Consider the following 22,612-nt stretch of genomic DNA (forward strand, 5'->3'; position numbering starts at 1 on the left):
CACCCTGTGACCGCCCAGCTCCAGACAACAGACGTGTCTCCTGCTGTGTCCATCAATTGCTGTGCCGACAGAGCAGTCTTGTGACTACTGTAAAAGGGACATTTCAATCATATGTGATACACGCTCTTTGAGGATATATAACCACTCTGAACACCCTACTTCTTTGGTGCCCTTCTTTCCTTGGGGAAAAAAGGCCCCCGGGCTATATGGTCCTCACATTTGCCTCAGAATAAACTCACCCCAAATTTTCATTTATAGATTGGTTATGGATTATTGTCGTCACCAAGTTAAAAGGGGTTACATTAAATGATAAGTATTACCTAAGTAAGGGTCTTCTTTCTACCCCTTAAACTCAGAAAGCCTGAGTCTACAGAGAACACATGTCCAGAGAAGTTTAAGAGTTTATTTACTTCAGTATGTAACATATAAACACATTTGTGATTCCTAGCCAAGGCTTAGGTTTAAGGAGAAGAACCAGCTAGGTTTTATGACCCATGACAACTACTATTTATTCCCAGAACTCATCTGTCACAGCAAATGCAATTCCTTGCTAGTTTTTGTCCTGTTCTCAAAAAATGCACGGATTTTTCCTATCCAAGTTGATACTTAACGTATAAGACAAAATTAGCCAATGCCTCATTTCACATTAGCTTTGGATCACATCACAAACACCTTTAAAATTCCTTTGAAAAAGATACGTTGAACCTTTCACACGATATCATTAAGTCTCTTAAAAATAAGAGCAAAAAGTGAACAAAGTTTCCTGAGGCAGAAAAGTCTACCCCATATTAACGTTCTAGAACTATATTAATTCAAACTAAAAGTTTCAGTCAAAACATTTATTCTTTTCCTTAATTGGGTGAAACTGTGATACGAAGATTGTGAGCCTGCCTTAAATTTCTCATGTGTTACACTTTGTGTCCAAAACTTTATATAAAACCACACATGACTTTCTTTCACGATGCATACTGTAGCAACTCATTTAATTGTATGTGCTTTGAAATAAACTCTCTCAGATTTGAAAAGACCAGCTCCAGTTAGAGCTGCACAGTAATATCAATGAGGACCTCAGTTACAGCCGTGAACACACAGGAAGAAGAGAGAAAGGACTAGAGAGAGAACAAATGCTCATTTATATGATTTCCAACTGGTAGCAACCAGATCCAGAACACTAGCGTGGTGTCAGTGCTCCTTGAGTAATTAGGAAGGGTAATTTGAATGTGCTTGAGTGGAATAACCACATGCCACACTAGCTAGGGACTAGTTAAATTATAATATCTAAGGATAACAATTTTACGTGAGGTGCTAAAGTTTTGAATAGAAAAAAAATTGCTAAACAGGAACTTCGAGCCTTCTGCAGCTAACAGAGTCTAAAAGCCTTTCTCGAAAGTGATGATGGAATATGGAGACAAAAATAGACTCATAAAATTACTGTAAGACTGCAGGTGAGTTTTATTAACACCTCTGTGTTTTCACTAAAGGCTACAACCTAGAAGTTGTACCAAATCCTGAGGAACCGTCATTTAAAAAGATGTTTAAAAGGATGTAAACATTTTCATGAATACAATGGCAACAAGAATGGAGGCCTCAGTGTTTGTTTCTGCATTAAGGTATGGAGCCACCAGCAGGACCACTTCACCAAATGCCCCGTTTCAGCTGGGCTCCCAAGGGAGCCATCACTGTCATTTTTTAAAAGGCGAAAGATTTATATGATCTGAAAAATAACCAGAGTATTCATTTTAAAGCGCAGCCCTGGGAAGATTCACAGAGCAGCACAACCGCCACCTTTAATCCATTCTCAGGAATTGGCTCCAAACTGAGGCATCGAGTCAGGCTGCATTCCGCACCAGGGAAGCAGGAGTCATGTCAGCAACACTGGGATTTGCTCGCTGCTGGCGGGGTCTCCTGGTCCAGTTTAATTTTGCTTCCATCGTTTTCTTCATTAGGAAAGCTTTGGTAGTTCTCAAGAATATTCTCCACTAGGAACCGGGCTGCTTCATCGATGTTTATGTTATCCTGTAATATGAGAAACAGGACCAAGTCTTAGGATTAATTCTTAGGAGAAAACATTAAGAGCATTAACGGGAACTGGGGAACTTCATCAGAGGGGGCATTGATCAGCTCCATCTGAAGTGCTTGCTCCCTGAGTTCAATGCTATCGAGTAATGCGGCTAAGGACCCCTCTTCTTTTTACACAGATCCATCCTTTCTGCTGTTCCTGTTTTAAACTTTGCCACTCAGGTTCAAAGAACTATCTCTGTGGTTGAAAACGAATCTTCACCCGGCTCTGGGTTGCCACGCACATGAATGAAAGCACTAAAAGGAAAAAATTTCTGCCCTTGAACATCTAATTCAAGTATCCAGGATACATTGTGAAGAGAAATGGCAAAGGGCTCAGGCCACATCAAATATGATAAATACAACATGTTGCTCCCCCATCTCTGAGTAATTATGACTTTTAGTTGTCATGTATAAATTAGTCTGGAACATTGTTGGTATGATGTCCACTAAGGATAGCCTAAGGAATCAGTAGCTATTACATGTGTGTGACTGATTTATAAGTTGTCATTAAATACACAATGAGTATTTAACATTTCATTTTTCAATAATTTCACATGTACAAAAACATTGCAAAAATAGTAAAAAATTCTTCCTATCTTCACCCATATTCCTCAATCATCAACATCTGAGATAACTAGAGCACAATTATCAAAACCAGGAAATTAGATAACGTCACTGCATCAGCATTAATCTCTAAACTCTATTCACATTTCACCAACCGTCTCAGGGTCCTGTTGCTGATGCAGGTGAGCAGCTGGATTTCGTGGTCCCATCTCAGCAGTCTCCCTTAATCTGGGACAGTTCCTCAGTCTCCTTGTCTTTCATGACTTTGACACTCCTGGCGAGTACTGGCCAGAGACCATCCCTCAGTTTGGGTCTGTTTGATGTTTCCTTATCATTAAATTCAAATTATGCATTTTTGGCAGGAATACGACATTAAGTGATTTGCCCTCAGTGTACGAGGAGGCACATTTGCTTAAAGTCAGGTCTGCGAGGCTTCTCTCCCAAAAAGTTACTGTTTTTCGCTTTGCATTTGGCAAGTACAAATATGTAAATATCCTGTTTTTCACCATATTTTTTCCCCACTCATTTTAGCATTTTAGCTTCAATTAATTCTCCCTAAAACCATTATTACTGTGGTATTCAATGGTGACTTTCTACTTCCATCATTCCTTCTACTTTTATTGGCTGGAATTCTACTGTTAGGAAGGGCCTTCACCTCTCTCCCATTTATTTATTCATTTGTTTATTCATATCATGAGCTATTATTTTATCCTATGAATTAAATCCATTACAATATTATTTACTTTGTTGCTCAAATGGTCTTAGATTTTGGAGCTACTGTAAGTAGGCTCCTGTGGCTTTGTGACATGTCTCCATCACTTTGTGAGTGAGCCCTGTGCTATTTATTCAGGCATTTTTTCCCGCATCAGCACAAGCTTTTTGCCTCTACTCTCAAGGTAAGTGTTCACTTTAATTACAGTATCGATCTTTGAATGTCCAAATATCATTCAGCCCCCACCATCCCCATTATATAAATAATTATAATGTTCTCTATACGCATTTAGTAGCAATCGATTAGGGACAGAAATTTCCATATTATAGTGTAATTAGTCACACTTTTTCCTATTAGAAATCTATTATTTGCTATAAGAGTAAAAAGATAAAATTCATGCAATCAAAACTGTGTTTCAGCTACATTCCTATTGGAATTCAGATCGCTGGAATTCAAGCAAAAATCAGATTTGAAAGAAGCTGCTGGTCAGCTCAGAAGTATAGGTTTTGGTGACACTTAGGCAGTACTTTAAGCCTTGACTAAAATGGCTAACCTGAATTTTATATTACTGTTATTCTCTTGGAACATCTTGGTTTATTACTAAGGAAATTCTGCAGATGGTGCTTCTAATACATTCACAGGAAAGCACAGCATACCTGAAACTTTTACTCTTAGCCAATGTTTCCTCCTTACTTCTACATGTAACCCCGTTCATAAATTTAACAAAACTGGAGACTTACGCAGTCTCAAGCTACAGCTCACATGATACTATCGTTTACGACTCTTTCCTCTCGCTTCTGGGGACAAATTTGGATTTCTTACCTAAATGATTAACTCAAATAAAACCTAAAGAGGAAATTTTATCTGTAATACATACATCTCTTCCACCAGATTTCATGCTCTAATGAACATCTACACATACCTACTAATTTTTTTCCAGCAAAGACAGGAAGTAACATAAATCACCTGACACACACACAGCAGGCGGCATGGCTTCCACAATAAGTTCCTATAAGAAGCCTTTCCTCTGTGATCTCTCCCCTCTTGTCTAAGTGCTGGTGCAGCACCTCTGGGCTTCATCTCTTTTCCACCTCTACTTTCATTTATAAAACTAAATTTGAAGATGGTGGAATATGTTTATTCAAACAAATTGCCTTTAGCTTAGGAGTAAACACTTCTGCCTCCAGCAGACACTATTTTTTCCAATCATTCCATCATCACTCAGTATTTCCCAAGTAGTTTTTTTGTGCGGTCTCTCATAGCTTTGCTTTCATTATCCTGATCATCAGTGGCACCAAATAACCTTCCACTTTTTGGGTGGGTTTCTGGTAAGCTAAAAGTAGTAAAGTAAGTGGGTGATTTGGAAGAACAATACTTTCTTAAAATATATACAAGAAATTCACAGAAGGCATCCTAAAAGCTGGACCTGTGTTAAGATTATACCAAATTTATAGTTTTGAGGGGCTGGCCCCATGGCCGAGTGGTTAAGTTTGCACGCTCTGCTTCGGCGGCCCAGGGTTTCACTGGTTCGGATCCTGGGCACAGACGTGGCACTGCTCGTTAGGCCATGTTGAGGTGGCGTCCCACGTGCCACAACTAGAAGCATTCACAATTAAAATATACAGCTATGTACTGGGGGATTTGGGGAGAAAAAGAAGAAAAAAGATTGGCAACAGTTGTTAGCCCAGGTGGCAAACTTTAGAGGAAAAAAAAATTATAGTTTCGCGTTTGTCACCACAGAAGTTCTCAAACCTTTCGTCATTCTTACATAAGTCTGATTGTCATCTGATCTCTAAGGTGAAACTTTCAATGCACATAAAGAAGTACCCTTCGCCCTCAAAATTCTGTGCTTGTAATTTTCACTTTTTTCTTCTTGTATATCTAAACTGTTAGGATTCTTCAACAGTCAACTTAAATTTTTCTCTTTCTGCAAAAAACATTTTACCCAGCTTCCTAAAATGAATGAGAGAAAAATTTCCCACTCTACTATTCATGAAGAAGCATGTCACAAATGTTGACACCTCTTCCTCTTGTTCAAATTCCGTCACACACAGTTAAGATGAAACTCCTCAAACATCATCTGACTACAACTTCTCTCTGACCTTTACAACACCTTTGTTAGTCCTGCACACACCCGGTATCTTCACAAGGCACATCTATGTGTCTATAGCTCGGTAAGCCTTTTGTAAAAACCAAAAATGCTTGTGCCTGTCAACACACTTCGTTCCCCATAAACTCCAGTTGCATGAGAAATGCTTCATTTAAAGACTCAAATTCACAGAAAATGTCACTGTCCTTTGCTCTAAATCATAGCTCATTTTTATTTTAATGTAAAATCTACCCTTCTATTCACCTCTCCACTAACCAGTTTTGGAAGCCTTCCTGCTGCTGACTGAAAGAAGCTAAAACACACCCACACTAGGCTTCCAAGGACCAGGCACACAGACCCATCTAAACACCGAATAGTTACAGCTCAGATTAACAAGTCAACAGCAGAGCCGTTCTCACCTTTGCAGAGGTTTCAAACCATCCAGTGAAGCCATGTTCTTTGCAGAACTGGTCCATCTGGGGAGGGTTCTGGCCACCTTCCTTTTTCTGGTCACATTTGTTAGCTAAGAGGACAGCAGGAATAGGGCTGCCATTTGGAAGATGGACTTTGCTATCCAGATCGCTCTTCCATTTTAAGACTGCCTCAAACGTGGAACCTCTTGATATATCAAACACTACGAAAGCCCCGACAGCTTCTTTGTAGTATACTCGGGTCATGTTGCCAAAACGCTCCTGCCCTAGAAATAAATATAATAAGAGATGAAAAACCCATAATTCAGACAGAGTCTATACTTCGATATAACCCCTCTGAACCCAAGAATAATGTTATAAACACATATCTCTCATTCCACAACAACAGATACTGGTAGTATTAAGGACATATGCCCAGAACTACAACCCACACTGCAGAAGGGGCTGATCACATGGTCTGAGTACATATTTAACTAGTTCTGTGTTCTGTGCATGTACAACACATTCTCCATAAACATCAAGATGACAGTACTTAAAGCTACAGTTCTTAAAAGCTACCATTTTCCTCCTCCACCCGCCTTGGTCTAAGAGAAAAGAAGTATTAACAGAAAAAAGGAAACTGGGAGTGGAGGGAAGAAGAGACAAGAATAGAAGAAAATGAAACTTGCAGGAAGCAGATAAGCATAGTGGGTAAAACGCTAGTCAAAAAGATTAGGACTAGACACGACATAAAGAGCTCATGTTTTTTTTCCTTCCCATCTCTAGCCTATACTCGCTCTCCACTCAATATGAAGACTCCTCTCCTCTGAGGCAGACATATGCAAACCTACTATTTTAGAACAAAAAGTGGCACAACTGGTTGTGTTATGAAAAGAAGGATCAATTACAGAATTCTTCAAATATCACTGTAGTTTTAAAATAATTCAACATTTTATATACTTTGGGAAAAAATCTACTGCTTAACACACCGCATAGGACTTTGCAAAGCATTCTCTTACTATCTGACATCATACTACTCTTTGACACAGGAAGGACCCTTATCTTCATCTGACAGACAGGAAAACACAGAGCTGCTTTGCCAGGAGCACACAGCACCAACTAAGGAAGAGTGGACTTGAACCTGAGTCTTCTGACTCCCACAGAAATATGATGCCAGCCATTCTGAGCTATCTTGCAGTTGCCTTGACTTCTAAATCTTGCATCTTCAGTCTGTCAAGTTGCCCACTAGAGTGCTAAGGAAAGATGACTGGCAATCAAGACAAATCTAAGATTTATAACTCTCTGACCAGTGATAAAAACATTAGGACACTTTCCTACTAAAACACATGATGAAACACATGCTTTGTCTACATTTTATTAATAGTCACAAACGAAGAGCTACCCCCAAATTAATATGCTTTCTTTTCCAAATTCTACTATGCCATCATACAATTTTAGATGCTGCTTAATGGAATAATGGAAGAATACAACAGTCAAGCTTAAGTGGATAAACTTAAAGTTCATTTGTTTTGTGACAACTCCTCATGTAGGCTTATCTGAAGCTATATTATGATAGTCCAGAGGTCTGAATTTTTTTTCTTTTGGTGAGGGAGCTTGTCCCTGAGCTAACATCTGTTGTCAATCTTCCACTTTTTGCTTGAGGAGGATTGTCGCTGAGCTAACATCTGTGCCAATCTTCCTCTATTTTATGGGGGATGCTACCACAGTGTGGTTTGATGAGTGGTGTGTAGGTCTGCCCCCAGGATCCAAAGTCGTGAACCCCTGGTCACCAAAGTGTAGCACACGAAGTTAACTACTACACCACTGGGTTGGCCCCCAGGGGTCTGAATTTTATTATAACAAATGGTCACATATGAAACCCCACTATCATACTCATATTTTATTGGTAATGTGAATCTGATCAGCCAAGTATACAGTTTATTTGGTCACAGTGCTGACATTTGTAAAAAGTTAACATCATACAATTTTCCATAAACATACATTTAATAATCACAGAGGATATGCCAACTGTTCAAAATCAGTATCACTATTCTGCAAAAAGACTAGGTAGATGCAATCAAGTGGTTCCAACTCCAATTCTAACTAGAGAGCACACACTACCAACGACTTCCATTTTTATGAATTTTAATTATTAAATATGAAATGACTACGGCAACAAGGGAAATTAGCTTCATTCAGATAGTCCAGATTACAAGATTATTGCATAGTTATAAGAAAGCATTCCTTTGGACTATCCCTGTGACTTAGAAGAGAGGATAGGGTCCCAAGTCAGTAAAAGTACAGAAATCCACAAGTTAGAAAGCGCTCTCAAGCTTCCGTGACTGTTGCTTTGTTTACTGAATCATTTATAAATCCCTAAAAATATTTCTACCAATTATACTAAATCATATTCAAATTTAGACTCATATAAACTTCCTAGCAAAGCATACGAAAACCAGAAATGTGTATGACAAGGAATTTTTGAGAAGGACCTTGTGGTTTAGAAATATCAATTAATTTTCTTTAGGTTCCAAAGCTAGGATTGAAAACTCCCTTACAGTCTCAACATCAGAGTGTGCTTTCTAACAACCACACAATATGGCAACTCATCATAGCGTCAATTACACTGTTAAGCAAATGAAAAGAAAAGGTACAAACTGGGAGAAAAAATGCAAATCCTATATCTGAGAAAGGACTTTTACCCAGCACATATAAAGAACTCTCAAAACTTCAAAGTAAAAAGATAAAAAATCCAAATAAAAAAGCAAGCAAAAAGATTGGAACAGACACTTTATCAAAGAACATACAATGACAAATGAGAAGAAGAAAAGATGCTCAACATCATTAATTATTAAGGAAATACAAATTTAAACCACAATGAGCTGCCCCTTCATGCCCACAAGAATGACTAAAATTAAAAAGTTTGACTATACCAAGTATCGGTGAGAATGTGGAGCAACTGGAGCTCTCATACACGGCTGGTGAGAATAAGAATTTAAAATAGTACAACCACTTTGGGAAACAATTTGGTAGTTTCTTAAAAACTTAAACAATACATCTACTATACGACCAATGCATTCCACTCCTAGGTATCTGCCCAAACAAAATGAAAGCGCACATTCATACAAAGTCATGTTCACAAATGCTTATGGCTGATTTGCTTTTAAATGTCAAAACCTGGAAGCAACCCAAATGTCTATCCACATAGTAAAGAACAAACTATGGTATATCCACACAATAGAACACAACTTAACAGTAGAAGGAAGAAACAACCTATGGATAAAAGTAACAACATAGATGAATCTCAAAATAACTATGCTGAGTGAAAGTAGCCAGACCAGAGGGCGAATGAGCAAGACTCTATGAGTTCATTTATGTCAAATTCTAAAAAATGAAAACTATAGCAATCTAGTAAGAGAAAGCAGATCAATGACTGCCTTGGGCATGGCAGGCAGATGGATTACAAAGGGGCGAAAGGAAATATCTTTGAGGTGATGGAAATGTTTGCACTCTTGATTATAGCGATGTTTCACAAGTGTATACATATGTCAAAACTTACTAGATTGTACATTTTATTGTACGTCAACTATACTGCAATAAAGCTATAAAAAAATACTAGCTACCTCAGATGATCACTGGGAGGGTTATATGTAAAATTCCTATCTGGGAGCCTTTTAGGGCAGAGTTTGGCAAACTACAGCTCATGGCCAAATCCAGCTAAATAAAGTTTTATTGGCATATAGTCCCTCTCATTCATTGATGTGTCATCTCTGTCTGCTTTCATTCTACAACCGCAGAGTTCAGTAGTTGCAACAGAGAGTAAATGGCCAACAAAACCTAAAAATAATTGCTATCAGGATCTTAACAGAAAGTTTGACAATTCCTGTTCTGGGGGTTAGAAATAGTCCATAACTTGAAATGGAAGTGGCATGCACGAAGGCATATACTTAAGGTCTGTGTATGTAGGTTGTACTTCAAATTCAAAACGTGTAAAATTCCAGGTCCACAGCAAGCACTGAATAAATGTTAGCTAGGAGTATTAGTAAGTGCTCCATAAATGTATTGCATAATGAAAGCCTGAGAATCCTTTTCAAAATGGTGCCAATAAACATGGCAAGGCCTTAGACTATCAGCTAGTCATGTGCTGAAACTTGTAGTGGTGAAAAGTTTGCAGAAGAAAATGAACTTGAGGAAAGTACAACGGTGCTAGAGAAGCAAACACCAAACACCCAACAGTCAAGGAACCTCAGGCCAGGAGCTTTCTCTGCCTAACCGAGCCAACCGTCTTTGACATCTTTAGGGAGTATCGAAGACCCTTCCAGCTCTCAATTTGAAGTTTAAGTTTGTGTTCGATTAGATGTGTTATAACCTTAATGTCGAAATGATTTTCTAAAGATTCTGCAATCATCGAGTCCAGACAGCAATGGGGATCAAATGTAAATAATCCAGCATGAAAAGGCCAAAGCCCATGCATTTAGGAAAATCGCTTATTGTCCAAAAAGAATAGTAAAACATACTTCCTATTTTACTGAGGTTGTAATCTCTTTTTTAAAAATTCTGGAGCCAGCCCTGATGGCCTAGTGGTTAAAGTTTGGCGCTTTCACCACTTTGGCAGCCCAGGTTTGCTTCCCGGTCATGGAACCACACCACCCAGCTGCCAGGTGCCACGCTGTGGCAGTGGCTCTCATAGAAGAAGTACAAGGACTTACAACTATGATATACAACCATGCCCTGGGGCTTTGGGGAGGGGGAAGAAAAGAGGAAGACTGACAAAGATGTTAGCTCAAGGCAAATCTTTGGGGGAAAAAAAAATCCTGAGGTGACCTGTTAGTGCTTCAGAGATACTCCTGAACTGGTAAAAACAAGTAAGAAACAAAAATTTCTAAAACACACTAAATTTAATTAGGAAGTGGAGAAAGACAAGATGGATTCATTTAAAATAATAATTTTGACACATAATAAAGAGTTGTTCTCCAAACACATAAATAAGGTGAAACCTAGATTTAACTAAGTGGTTTCAAAGGTTACTTTTTTTCTTGTTGTTGTGAGGAAGACTGTCACTGAGCTAATAGCTGTGCCATTCTTCCTCTATTTTATGTGGGATGTCACCACAGCGTGGCTTGATGAGTGGCGCTGGGTCTGCGCCCAGGATCCGAACCTGCAAACCCCAGGCCGCTGAAGCGAAGTATACAAACTTAACCACTATGCCACTGGGCTGAAGGTTTAAATACGTACAAATGTTAAGCTCTTCTCTTGTTAAACTTAATTTACTTTTGCTACTAGAAGAAGAGTTGCATCCTGTATCTTTGTTATGCTTTCTCCCTGGGTAGTTTTAGCCATTCCCTCATTATTGTACAAAACAAAAAACTCCAGTGGAAAACAAAACTAATGCTCATGAATAGTCCGTTATCCTTCACTTTGAAATGCATAGAGGATCACATTTTTCTGTTCTTGCTAAATTAGGAGTGGCCACGAGACTACTCTTGGCCCATGAAATGTGAACAGAAGTGTCGCTTCCAAGCAGAATCCCTTAGCTGCCAGTGTTCTCCTGCTGCAGCAAGGCCTGAACCCGAATTCCGAGATGACCGCGTCCTAAGATGGTACAGTCTCTGTGAGCCCGGGTCTTCAGGTGGCTCCAAGGAAAAACTGCACTCAGACGCCACCCCCACCTCACCTCTGCCTCCTACTATGGTCACGTAGAAAGAGTTGGGGAATAATGATTTTAAACCACAGAGACTTTTAATGTCCCCGGAACCACAACATAACCTAGACTTTCCTGCCTGATACAACTCCCAAATCTCGTTTTACCTCATATTCAGATCTGATCTCTCCTAAAAAATAGGTTTTAGGTTCCTTCCACGGACCAAGTTCTGTACATGGTGCTGGATAGGGGTACAAATAATGAAATAACAATATTTTTCCCTCTCCTAAGGAGCTTACAGTCTGAGGAAATATATAAACTGATACCACAATGTGTTAGGTGCGATCAGAGATATGAAGAGCATATTATGGTATCAAACAAGGGGAAGCTATTTACTGAGGTATACAAACTAATCTTTTTAGTCTTTCTGAAAGACATTACCAAAAGATGCCATTCAAATGCTAACTAGTCCTGAAAATGCAGTATCTTCATAAACTGTCTTTATTCCTTTATTTCCACACTGTGACCTTCAGGGTGGACGTAGCAAGGCACACGGCCATGGGCAGTCAGCCTAGCCAGAGCCACGCTCCCATGAGTGGATTAAACGGCTTCACGTGGAACTTCTAGATGCAATTTCTCAAGTGTGTTCTGAGTCACCCCCGTGAGAATTATGCATCCTTCTACCTCCCCTTTCACAGCACATCAGGAGTCAGCGCTTCTGAGGTTTAAAAAAGGGCTAAGAATCAAACTAATGGGAAACACTTTCACATTTAAGCTAGAATTGCATTTGAATTCTACAGAATCTTACACATTTTATTAAAATTTTAGACAAGAAATATAAAGTATAATCTCTGAGGGAGGCAGCCAATCTCAATCCAAGAAATCTTTATTACTCTGGAATTCTACTTTCCACAAACACATCACTAAAATGTAGGAAATTCCTGCCAGGCTGAATGCCCCTGGGTTGGGTCCCAGGAAAGGAGTGGACTGGGTAGAGGAGAAAGTCCGCAGTGATTACATACAAAGACAGCTGCATTTGTTTCGGGCTGTGGGTACATGTGGGCGTGTATGTATGTGTGTGCACGTGCGTGTGGAGTTTAAGCTAACAGCAAAATGGAAATTCAGGAGAACCTGGGGGAATCTTCCTCTTACTGGGTCCATAGAAGGAGAAATTCAGGCAGGTGGAAGAACTCCAAGCAACACCATCCTCTTTGATCAATGTGACGGCTATTTCTTACTGCAGGGGCGGGGGCCATTTTCAGACTTTCCTGTCAAAATACTTAAATGGACAATATTGTAACCAGAAGAAGACACCCAAGATCATCTAGTCCAACCTCTCTTATTTTATAGATAAGAAAACAAAGTCCCAGGGAGATGTAATTACTCCAATTTCCTAGGTTGACCTGTCATCTAACGTGCTGTCCGATCTGTTAGCCGAGTATCTTCCAGAGTACACATTGCTCCATATGTCCCTGTGCTTTCAAAGAGATCCAGGGCAGTATCATCAGCCTCGGAGTGACTTACAGATAGCACAGCCCTATTAAAAAAGGTAAACCCCTTCTCTACCCCCGCCAGTGCTCTACCTGGCAGCTAAGGGAAGATGCCCCACTGCTGAATGCATTAGTTTACCTGGATTCTAGAGCGAGACTTTCTCATCCATATTGCTGTGGGCATATCGCCAGCATATTCCAAATGACTGTAAAATGTTTTATCCTCTAAGAAGATGTGTTATTTCCTTCTCTAGAAGAGGGAACGTTTATTATAACTTGGCATCTTGGCAATGAGAACGGAGAAAAAGACCCGAGTTCTAGTCATCTAGGCTCTAAAGATATTTACAGCAGCAGGACTTCCTACAGACCCAAATGGAAGAACATTAAGGTACATAACGTTGGCAGAAGGATTAAAATGCTTATCTAATATTTGGGAGTATTCAACACTAATTACTTCGAAAAGGAGTTGAGACAATATAATTAATGTATTTCCAAGAACATGTATTCCAATTAAGGAAAAGAAAACCACAGAATAGTTTGCCTTATCTCTTTATAACTAATGCAGATTTTCAAAAGGAAAGTATTTCCCCTCGTATTTGAAATGGAAAGTACTGCATTCTGTACTGTTATCAGAAACACAGGCCAGAGACACTTTCTCTTATGATTTTAATCACTGCTTTTGGTTAGCTTTTTAATGGTTGTCTCAATATTTTATGTTCATGCCCCCATTTGATAAATCATCTAAATGTCTCTCTTTTTTTTTCTGCTTTATCTCCCCAAATCCCCCCAGTAAATAGTTGTATATTTTAGTCGTGGGTCCTACTAGTTGTGGCATTAAATGTCTCAATTTTGTTTGAAACTCAAAATGTAAATTTCCCACTGAAAAATAAATCAAAGCAATGACAATTGGTGCTTAGTTTCCCAAGTATAAACACTTACCGTTTCCACCCACTGAGAACCACTGAGCTACATATTCTTACTCACGGTGATTTGGTGAAAATGTATAGATTTTAGCCAGTGCACGGAAAGTCCTTTAAAACAAAATCCTTAAATCTCACTGTGCATTTCACAGCTGAGGCACTCCTAACAAGCTTGTGTGGCTGATAGTTCAAGACCCAGTCAAAATATATTTTAAGTTGAGTCATTGGTTCTAAGAGGATAATTATCCATTAAAAATTTTTTTAACTCAATATCAGTAATAATGTGATGTCATAATGGGTCTTGGGTTTTATATGCAAGAAGCTACAATTTGTAGCCACACACACTTTGCTATTTTTAGGGCATTAATTTAAAGACTCATTATACGTACTTTATCAAGCCATGATAAACTTGCCCCAACATTACCCTTTAACATGCTAAAATTATAGGCATTTTAGAAATAAAACAATTTCTTACATTAAAGAACCACCATAATACTAACCGATAAAGCAATGTAACTAAAACAGACTGTCTTGCTAATTGTCCAAGTTTTTGCCCGTCAGCTTGCACAATTTTCCAAAAAATGAGTGGGCGTACTATCCTCAGATAAAATAGATTTAAAAGATAACGCATCAAATTAGCACCACCTGAGTTTGGATTTGACTTGCATTCAGTTTCATAGTTTAACACTGTACTGCTAAGAAAGCAAAAGGAGTCACACGATTTTACGCAATTCCATTCAATCATCTGGTTTTCCTGTTTATCATACATGAGAGGGAGGCAATAGCATTAACAGTTAAACCTCTGCAGTCAGAAATATTTGGATCCATGCCCTAACTCGACAAGCTATAGATGTATAAACTCTGGGCCAATCCCTTAACCTTTCTGAGTGTAAGTTTACTCAACTGTAACTTGGGAATAAATCCCATTTCTCCAAATTAATGTAATTATAAATGAGAATAAAAGTAAAGTGAATGACAGTGACTAGAAGACAACTTTTAATTAATGTTAACCATTATTATGAGAAGGTCAGTGACCAAAAGCTTCCAACTCTGGGATTCTATACTTACATTTGGAAATATATTTTCACCTGGAAAAATAAGCATTATAGGGAAAGACAGGCACAGTTGTTATTTAAATCACGTACAAAGCATCGTTTTTACTCATACCACCACCTTTTAGGATTGAGATTAAATCTGTTTGTCAAGCAAACACGTAACAAACTAAATACTGAAAAAATTTAAAAAATACCTAAACTTAAAGGAAAATAAACTTCTCTGAGATGGTAGCAGTGATACGACTAAGCAGTCCTCAAAATTACCTATTCCCAGACACATGCCAATTCAGACTCTGGAATTTTCTTTTTGCTAACTTGAGACAGCCAGGCTTTTGTGGTACTTAGGTCACTCTGTAAGGTCTGTCTACACAGCTATTTACATCTCCTGTGGTGACGGTCAAAAAAAACAGCTGACTTTAACCAAAGGAGTAAAATCAAATCTTTTTGATTTGTGTCCAAAGTCATAATGCTCATGTCCCCACATACTTCCCTCCAAGTGAGGCTCTTGGGATAGCCACACAGACGGGGAGGCGGTGATGTGGAACCAGAAGGGAACTTAGAGTCATGGAAGGTGAGCGTGAGGGAGCCTGGGGAGAGCAGGTTTGTCCCAGAAAGTGGGGACGCCTGGAGTGCGGTGAGAGGATGGGTCTATTGGCAGGTGCAGCAAAGCCAAGGACAGAACAGCCGCTCCCTACTTTAGTACAATCAGATCACCCACAGTGCTCGGTAAATTGCAAATTTCCAGGTCCTACCTCTAGGAATTCTGCTTTGATAAGAATGGGGGATTCCTGGTTGTCTACTCCAACATGCCTTTGCATAATTTTATTTGCCGAAGCAATGTGTCCAATTAAAAACAAAAGTTCTAGATTTCCTAGCTGCCCTTGCAGCAAGACATGCCCATTGGATTGGACCACAAAGACAAACAACATGGGCAAGGAACAGCTTAGTGGTGAAACGTCAGCTTTGGTCCATGAAGACCTTATGGTTCTGCTCACCAGCCTTGGCCTGCCCAACCACAGACTCATTACGTGAGAGAATTAACTTGTCTCTTGTTAGAGCATGACATATGGGGACATTTATCAGATGAGGCCAAATCTACTAATACAGTTCATGCCAAAGAATCCGCATTTTAAGTACCTCAGGCGAGTCTGATGGAAGAGGTTCCATATAATCAGACTAAAAAGCCCCAACATATTTAGCCTCATTTCAAAAAGCAATAAAAAGTTACTGCAGAAGATGCTTAAGGGACATATCTGGATAGAAGTGAGAGAAAAGAACAGGGAAGAAGAGAATGCAAGGTCATCTGTCAGTTAGAAAGACTTATAGAGATCCTTAAACTAAATGCCCGCTCTCTATTTATTTTTATGTGGTTCGTCTCTCTCAAAAGAATGAAGAAATTATATTTTCCCAGCTCCTCAACTGTAAAAAGTGCAAAAAGCTCTTCTGAAAATATAACTGAATGGAATTCTAAAGCACCCTTTTCCTGATCTTTTATCTTACCCTCCAGAAATCTCCACACATTTCTATGTCTGCGTTTTTTTGTCCAGGAAAAGGTCTCTACAACCGTAAAACAACTTAAACTTGTCACTTAGCCCACTCTCTATTAAAGTGTTGATTAAGTGTGAAATCCACACTATTTCAAGGATGTGCTATTCCTGAGCTACAAACGTAAGGCCTTCAAAGTTTTCCTCTTTGGCAGAACACTTTCCCTCATCTCTCAGTCTATTTTACTAAGTGCCTAGGAAACGTATTAAGCATGTTTTTTTGTTTTCTCTATTTTAGGATACTTTGACATCTTGAGGCCTTGCAGACCAGGGGAGGGACTGCCTCTCCCAGGGTTAGCTAATTCCTAGAGACAGCAACTTGCTGAGAGCACATCTTTGATACGCAAAGCAACCAATCCCCAGTCCAAACCTTCACGTGCCTCCTTAACCAGGCTCCTGCAGTCCAGGGCACTATTCTCCTAAACATAGGGTGCCCTGATTTAGGGTGATTCTCCTGACATAGGGTGATCTAAAACACCCCATTGGTACTGGACAACCAGGGACCATGCCTGTAGCCCAGGACCCACCGACATCTTTCAAGCTATCCAATTCTAAGCTTGCTCAGCTTGCCTCTCCTTTCTCACCCATTCCTTCGTGCAAAAAACATAATAAGGCTCCAGCCTGTGCTCTCCTCTTGTTCCTTCTGCCTCCTGACCCACCCTACTGCTTCCCCATGTGACCCTGCATGGGCTCCCTCCTTCTGGGAACTGTAACTGTCGTTTCAATGGCAATCATCTGACAGATTGGCCTCTTCATACCCGCATGAAAGCAAAATCCTGGGCACATTTTAAAATAGAATAAGAATCACTGAAATTTCCATATCAAAAGCTTAAGAAAATTGGAAGGTCAGGATAACATAGACATGATGTATAAAATTTCTCCTGAAATATATTTGAAAACAACACTGCATCTCTGGAATAATGCACGGCTGACAGGCTTAATTAGTGAGATCACAGAGTAGACCAGGCAAACAACTGTAATTATGACCTTGCTTTTCTGGTGTGTGCTCTGCAACCAGATACCAATAAAACGGCTGTCTTATCTCCAGAAAAGTCCACAGTTCGGAAAAAGTCTTTCAGAATACACAAAAAAATGATGGAGCCAACCTAAAAGTGTCTATCTTGGAAGCACCATGCTTCATAATTAAGAGGAGCATAATAATGGGAGATTCTGGATTGATAACATAAAGAGATGGTAATTACTACAATGGGTATAAAATATGAGTCATAAGCTCTAATATAGGGATGATCAGAATATTTGAAAATTTAGACAAGAGTTAATGCTACTGTTTTGACATCAGTGAACCAAAACTCTGCTATACTCTTAAAAGCTTATTGTTTTGATATCCAGAGTCATGAGACAGTGCCAGTGGTTGTGTTTTCTTGGCTAAGTTACTACACCTCTCTATATTTAGACTATGGGATCTCTAAATGTCTGTAATTCAACTCAAACGGTAGAATGATCAGGCAAACGGCTGGGAGGAAAGTCAAGTTTTAATATTTCTTATCAATGCACCATTGTCTATATGGTTAACCTCAGCATCTTTCAGCTTACATGGGCTCATGGAGGCAACTAAAAATGTTAACATATTCAAAAAAAGGAATGGCAATGGGCATATCATTATCAGGGCAATTTCCATGTGCGGTAACATAAAAACGCCGTTAAGCTGGCCATCCTGCCCGGGCAATTGTGAATGCACAGTCCAGACTGAGGCACCCAAAGCTGTCTCAGGACTCAAACTGAGGAAGATTTAAAGATGTAACATGGGACAGTAGGCTTTGCTTGTAATTCAGCACAGTAGTTGAGCCTGAATAAGACCGAGGATGGCAAGACTGTACAAGAGTTATATGTAATAAAGATTGAAAAAATCCTTTAAATGAGTTAAGTAACTGGCTACCAATAAGCACTAGGAAAGTTATCATAGTATTCAGTGTTTAAGACAGACTACAAATAACTACATAGACTAATTCCTCCAAGCACTGCTTCTTGATCTTTAGAAGAAACTTGAATAATAATAATCCCTGACTGACACATACTTTGAAGGTCAAAAAAGCATCAGAGGTCATATTCCAGATTCTTGCTCATCAAGGGTCAGAGGAGAGCTATGAAAGACAAGAAGAGAATGCTAGGTATGGTAATTGACAATGTGCAAGATGGAACAAGGAAATCAGCAGTAACATTCTAATTTAGGATGGGAATCAAAAAAATAAAAAGTCAATCTAAGTATAGTCTATATCATTTATAATGTCTTCTAAGCATGGATTTTATGCTTTGGTGAATAACATTTACATGAACTTCAGAGCAGATCACTCGATTTTTTCTCTGGTCCAAAGGATTGTTGCTCAGATTTTTATAAAGAAATTTTGATCCTAAAAAGTGAAGGGTAGCAGAATATGCCACCCTTAAAAATGTCACTTTAAGGATTACTTTGAACTAAAGGCACTTTGAAAGCAGGAGGTGAAGGAAGGGCATTCTCCCCTCTTTTTTTCCAGAAAGCACAGATAAAACTTCCACGTGAAAGATGTTCTCTGTACATGGGAGGAAGGAAACATTCTCACCCAGCAGAGATGGGGAGTCGGAGCTGAGAGAACTCTGTACAAACAAACCTCGTTAAAACAACTCTCATCTTCCTTTAGCCTCCTCATATAGTTTACTTATTTTTCCACAATTGCCTCTCTTTGTTCAATTGCAAAAAAAATGGCCACTTCTTTGGGTTTTCATTTGCCTTATGAGGGCTCCCTTGTCACATAAAACTTATATTAAATAAATTTGTATGCTTTTCTCCTGTTCATCTGTCTTGCATCTATTTAATTCTCAGACCCAGCTGAAAACTCTAAGAGGGTAGAGGTAAAATTTTGCCTCCCTACAAAAACAAATCACTTCAATGAATTCATCAAGATTAAATGATATCTAAATGGGCAAACTTTTTTTTTTTAAGATTTGGCTTAGACCAGCCATTCAACCTACCTGGAAAATTCTATAGCAGCTAAAAAGCTTACAACAGGAAATAAGCCAAATATTACTTCACCTATAACATGCATTAAAAGGAAGGTCATAGACATCTCTCGCTACATCTTAATTTAGTATGCATTTATTAAACTATCTTTAAAATTTTATCAGACTTCAAGTTATGTTTTGAGAAGCAGTCTCAAAGCAGGTATGAACTAAGAGACAGCAATCACTTAACACAAAAATTGCAGTAAAAGCATCTGTATTTTAAAGCTACATTCATTTGATAGAATGAGAAAGGACTCGTAAGGCCTGTACCCAAGAGACACTATGGTTCTAAACTTGAAGAGTTTAGCTTAAACTGCTTGGCGACATTTACAGAAAACATTTGGACAGCTCATGCCTGTCCCACTTGCCAAAGTATGACACATCTTCAAGTATACAGAGTCCACATAATTTCTTTACCATTCCCATCTCTAAAGTAACAACAAAAAAAATTAACTAGTAATAACACCACACCTTACATTAGTCCTATTAAGTGGCTGGCTCCACCCACTGTTTTGCAATCAAGAAATATTTCTGTCCTTTGAGAATTAAATTTGATTCAACTTTGTTACTACATAAGGCAAATATGTTCAGCCGCGGGGGAACTTTTCTGGAGTGGCCTTCAGTTTGCCTTCATTACCTCATTCCTACTTAATTCAAATGGTATGAGCTAGATTCACTAGAAGTTCAAATATTCAAACCAAACATAGTTAACGATGGAGGTCCCAAACTTTAAGTTAAAGCCAAGCGGTCTCTCAATTTCTTTACATAATGAGACCCCGTCTCCGAAAACATTATTTATAAGATGAGCCTAATAAGTTCCAGTAACCTCATAACTTTACCTCTAATCTTGTTAACTGCTGGTGTGTACTTGCTGAATGGCATCTAACATCCATCTAACGATCCCTTTGGGAGATCTTAAGGTTCTGCTTTCCTTCCTTGCAAAGTTCAAGCTTTGAATTTAGGCAAAAGTGCAAGGACATCCCATCCAAGCAGATATACACCAGGGTATGGTAAAGACTCAACATGTCCCCTTCCTGGCTGCACAGGTCTTTTGAACGAGAAAAAGAGAAGAGGTGATACCCAGGAGGAAGACTCTTATTCATGATTTGCTTTCCCAAGTGTCCAAATGGAAGCATTTTTCCTTGAAGCTTAAAGACACAACTGTGCCATAAAAATCTAGTTATGCTTACTCATTTACCTGCCTGAAGTGGGACCCAATCACAATGTAAGAGCTAAATTCCACATTATTTTATACGAAGAATAAGGCAAAATCAACAACGCCCCAGGCAGGGGTTTAAAATCACCTTCATGGAAACCCACGGCTACACTGAAGCTTCCTGGAGAAGGACAACCACATGGTAAAGGAACCTTTAGAGCCCAGGACTTTGTCAAGAAGCAACCCTACTGTTCTAAGTGTTCTGCGAAACAGAAGGAAGTGTTTTGAAAGAAGCCTCTGGCTTCAAAAGATGACTTTTCAAACGAACTTTTGTTTTCTGTAACCAAAAAAAAAAAAAAAACAGTTGAGCCCAAGGCTGATTATACCCTTTCTCTGAGGGATTGACGTACATAAATTTATTCTCATATCTGAGGTCGAGAAGTCTGCTCTTAAATAAATGAGTATATAGGTTATAATTTTTTAATAGGTGCTTTCACATGTAATGAGCTGTTGATGAAAAGAGCGCTACCCAACAGCCAGACTTGTGTCCCCTCCCACTCTGCTTCCAGCTGGTGACCATATCTTCGGTTGATGCATCTGTAGGATGAAGGATGGTCTGTCACTCCAGCCCTGAACATGCTCGCATCTAAATGCTCTATTGCAGACCGACCTTCTTAACACGGATAATAACTGAACAGGGTAACTTTTGGTACCACTTCCAGATTTAAACTTTCCAGAAGTTAACATCTTTTTAAATGCCCACATCCCACCCACTGCATCAGCCAGAGTTCAAGTTTTCATAAATTAAAACAAGAAGAATACGTACCCCCTCAAAGAGGAATATTATGCTCCAAATTGACAATTGAAAGCCAATGGCAGGGAAACAGTATCTTTCGGGAAGAAGGGACCACAAGTGGGGCCAGGGGTTGGTTTACAGAGAGAGGAAGGGGCAATAAGTTTTCAAGAGAAGCTTTCCCAAATCTTTACCTGGGTGGCCTGATTTAGAATGAGAGCATAGTATTTGAAGAATGGAGTTTCCCCCACAAAGAAGGGTCTCAGATCCAATGTGGGTGACGAAAAACATTCTGAAAAGGAACCTGCTTTCTATCAGGCCTGGTTGTGTCACTGACTAGGAGTGTAACTTTAGGTAAGTTATTCAAACACTCAACTTCAGTTCTCATCTGTGAAATGTTAAAGGTGAGGGAGAGGAGCGCTTCCTCCCTCTAACTCTTCCTGGTGTATGATAAGCTTGTTAGCATTCAGAGTTAAAACTTCTGGAAAAGCCCCCATGCCTTTCTCACCGCCTGTCAGGCGAGAGAGCGCTGGAAGAGGGCCTCCTTTCCATCTCTTAAAAATAAGAGGGCTTTCTGGAGACTTCGCAGAGGCATCTAACCAGGGTTATTTATTTATGCATTTGATTGTCTTGCTTTTTAAGTTCTTCCACTCCCACTGCCCGTTCCACTGTCCGGATCCCACTGGAGTCCACCCGACCACGTCCCCTGCCCTCTCCCTATTTCGTTCAGTCTCTTTCTTCCAAACGCACACAGGCAGGCGAGTTCAGGCAGAGCAGACGGAAGGAAGGAAAGGAGACGGAGGGGTGCCCAGCCGTCCCGGGCTCTCTCCCGACGGCTGGGACACCTGGGACGCCCCCTTCCCGGCGGTCGCCCGCTTACCCGCGATGTCCCACAGCTGCAGGCGCACCAGCGTCCTGTTGTCCCAGTTGAGGACCTTGAGGGCGAAGTCCACCCCGATGGTGGCCCGGTAGTGCTGGGAGAAGAGCTGGTGCACATAGCGCTTGATGATGCTGGTCTTGCCCACGCCGAGCTCGCCGATGACCAGCACCTTGAAGAGGTGCTCGCGGGTCTCGGGCCCCGCGGCCGCCCCCCGGCCCGGCTCCCCGGCGCCGCCGCCCGCCATGCGCCCCGGCCCCTCGCGCCGGCCGCCGCTGTCGGCCGAGCCCTGGCTCCGCGCCG

The 22,612-nt window shown here is 39.9% G+C and overlaps 1 protein-coding gene across 1 annotated transcript; it reads right to left on the reverse strand.

The window, feature by feature from the left end:
• Nucleotides 1-383: 383 nt before the first annotated feature.
• Nucleotides 384-22,606, reverse strand: RAB32 (RAB32, member RAS oncogene family). The gene is made up of 3 exons (XM_046670629.1): nucleotides 22,313-22,606; nucleotides 5,846-6,123; nucleotides 384-2,016 (listed from the first exon to the last, which is right to left on the reverse strand). The coding sequence occupies exons 1-3, from the start codon at nucleotides 22,554-22,556 to the stop codon at nucleotides 1,867-1,869; spliced, it is 672 nt and encodes a 223-aa protein (XP_046526585.1). The 5' UTR covers nucleotides 22,557-22,606; the 3' UTR covers nucleotides 384-1,866.
• Nucleotides 22,607-22,612: the final 6 nt, after the last annotated feature.

Source organism: Equus quagga, chromosome 8 (genome assembly GCF_021613505.1).
Source record: "Equus quagga isolate Etosha38 chromosome 8, UCLA_HA_Equagga_1.0, whole genome shotgun sequence".
Classification (NCBI taxonomy): Eukaryota; Metazoa; Chordata; class Mammalia; order Perissodactyla; family Equidae; genus Equus; species Equus quagga.

What these genes read in the sequence shown, in the direction of transcription:
- RAB32 (XM_046670629.1), bottom strand. Translation starts at nt 22,556, where the DNA reads ATGGCGGGCGGCGGCGCCGGGGAGCCGGGCCGGGGGGCGGCCGCGGGG. An exon ending in GCAGCTGTGGGACATCGCGG is followed by an intron (nt 6,124 to 22,312) that starts GTAAGCGGGCGA and finishes ATTTATTTCTAG; the next exon opens with GGCAGGAGCGTTTTGGCAAC. An exon ending in GGTTTGAAACCTCTGCAAAG is followed by an intron (nt 2,017 to 5,845) that starts GTGAGAACGGCT and finishes CTCATATTACAG; the next exon opens with GATAACATAAACATCGATGA.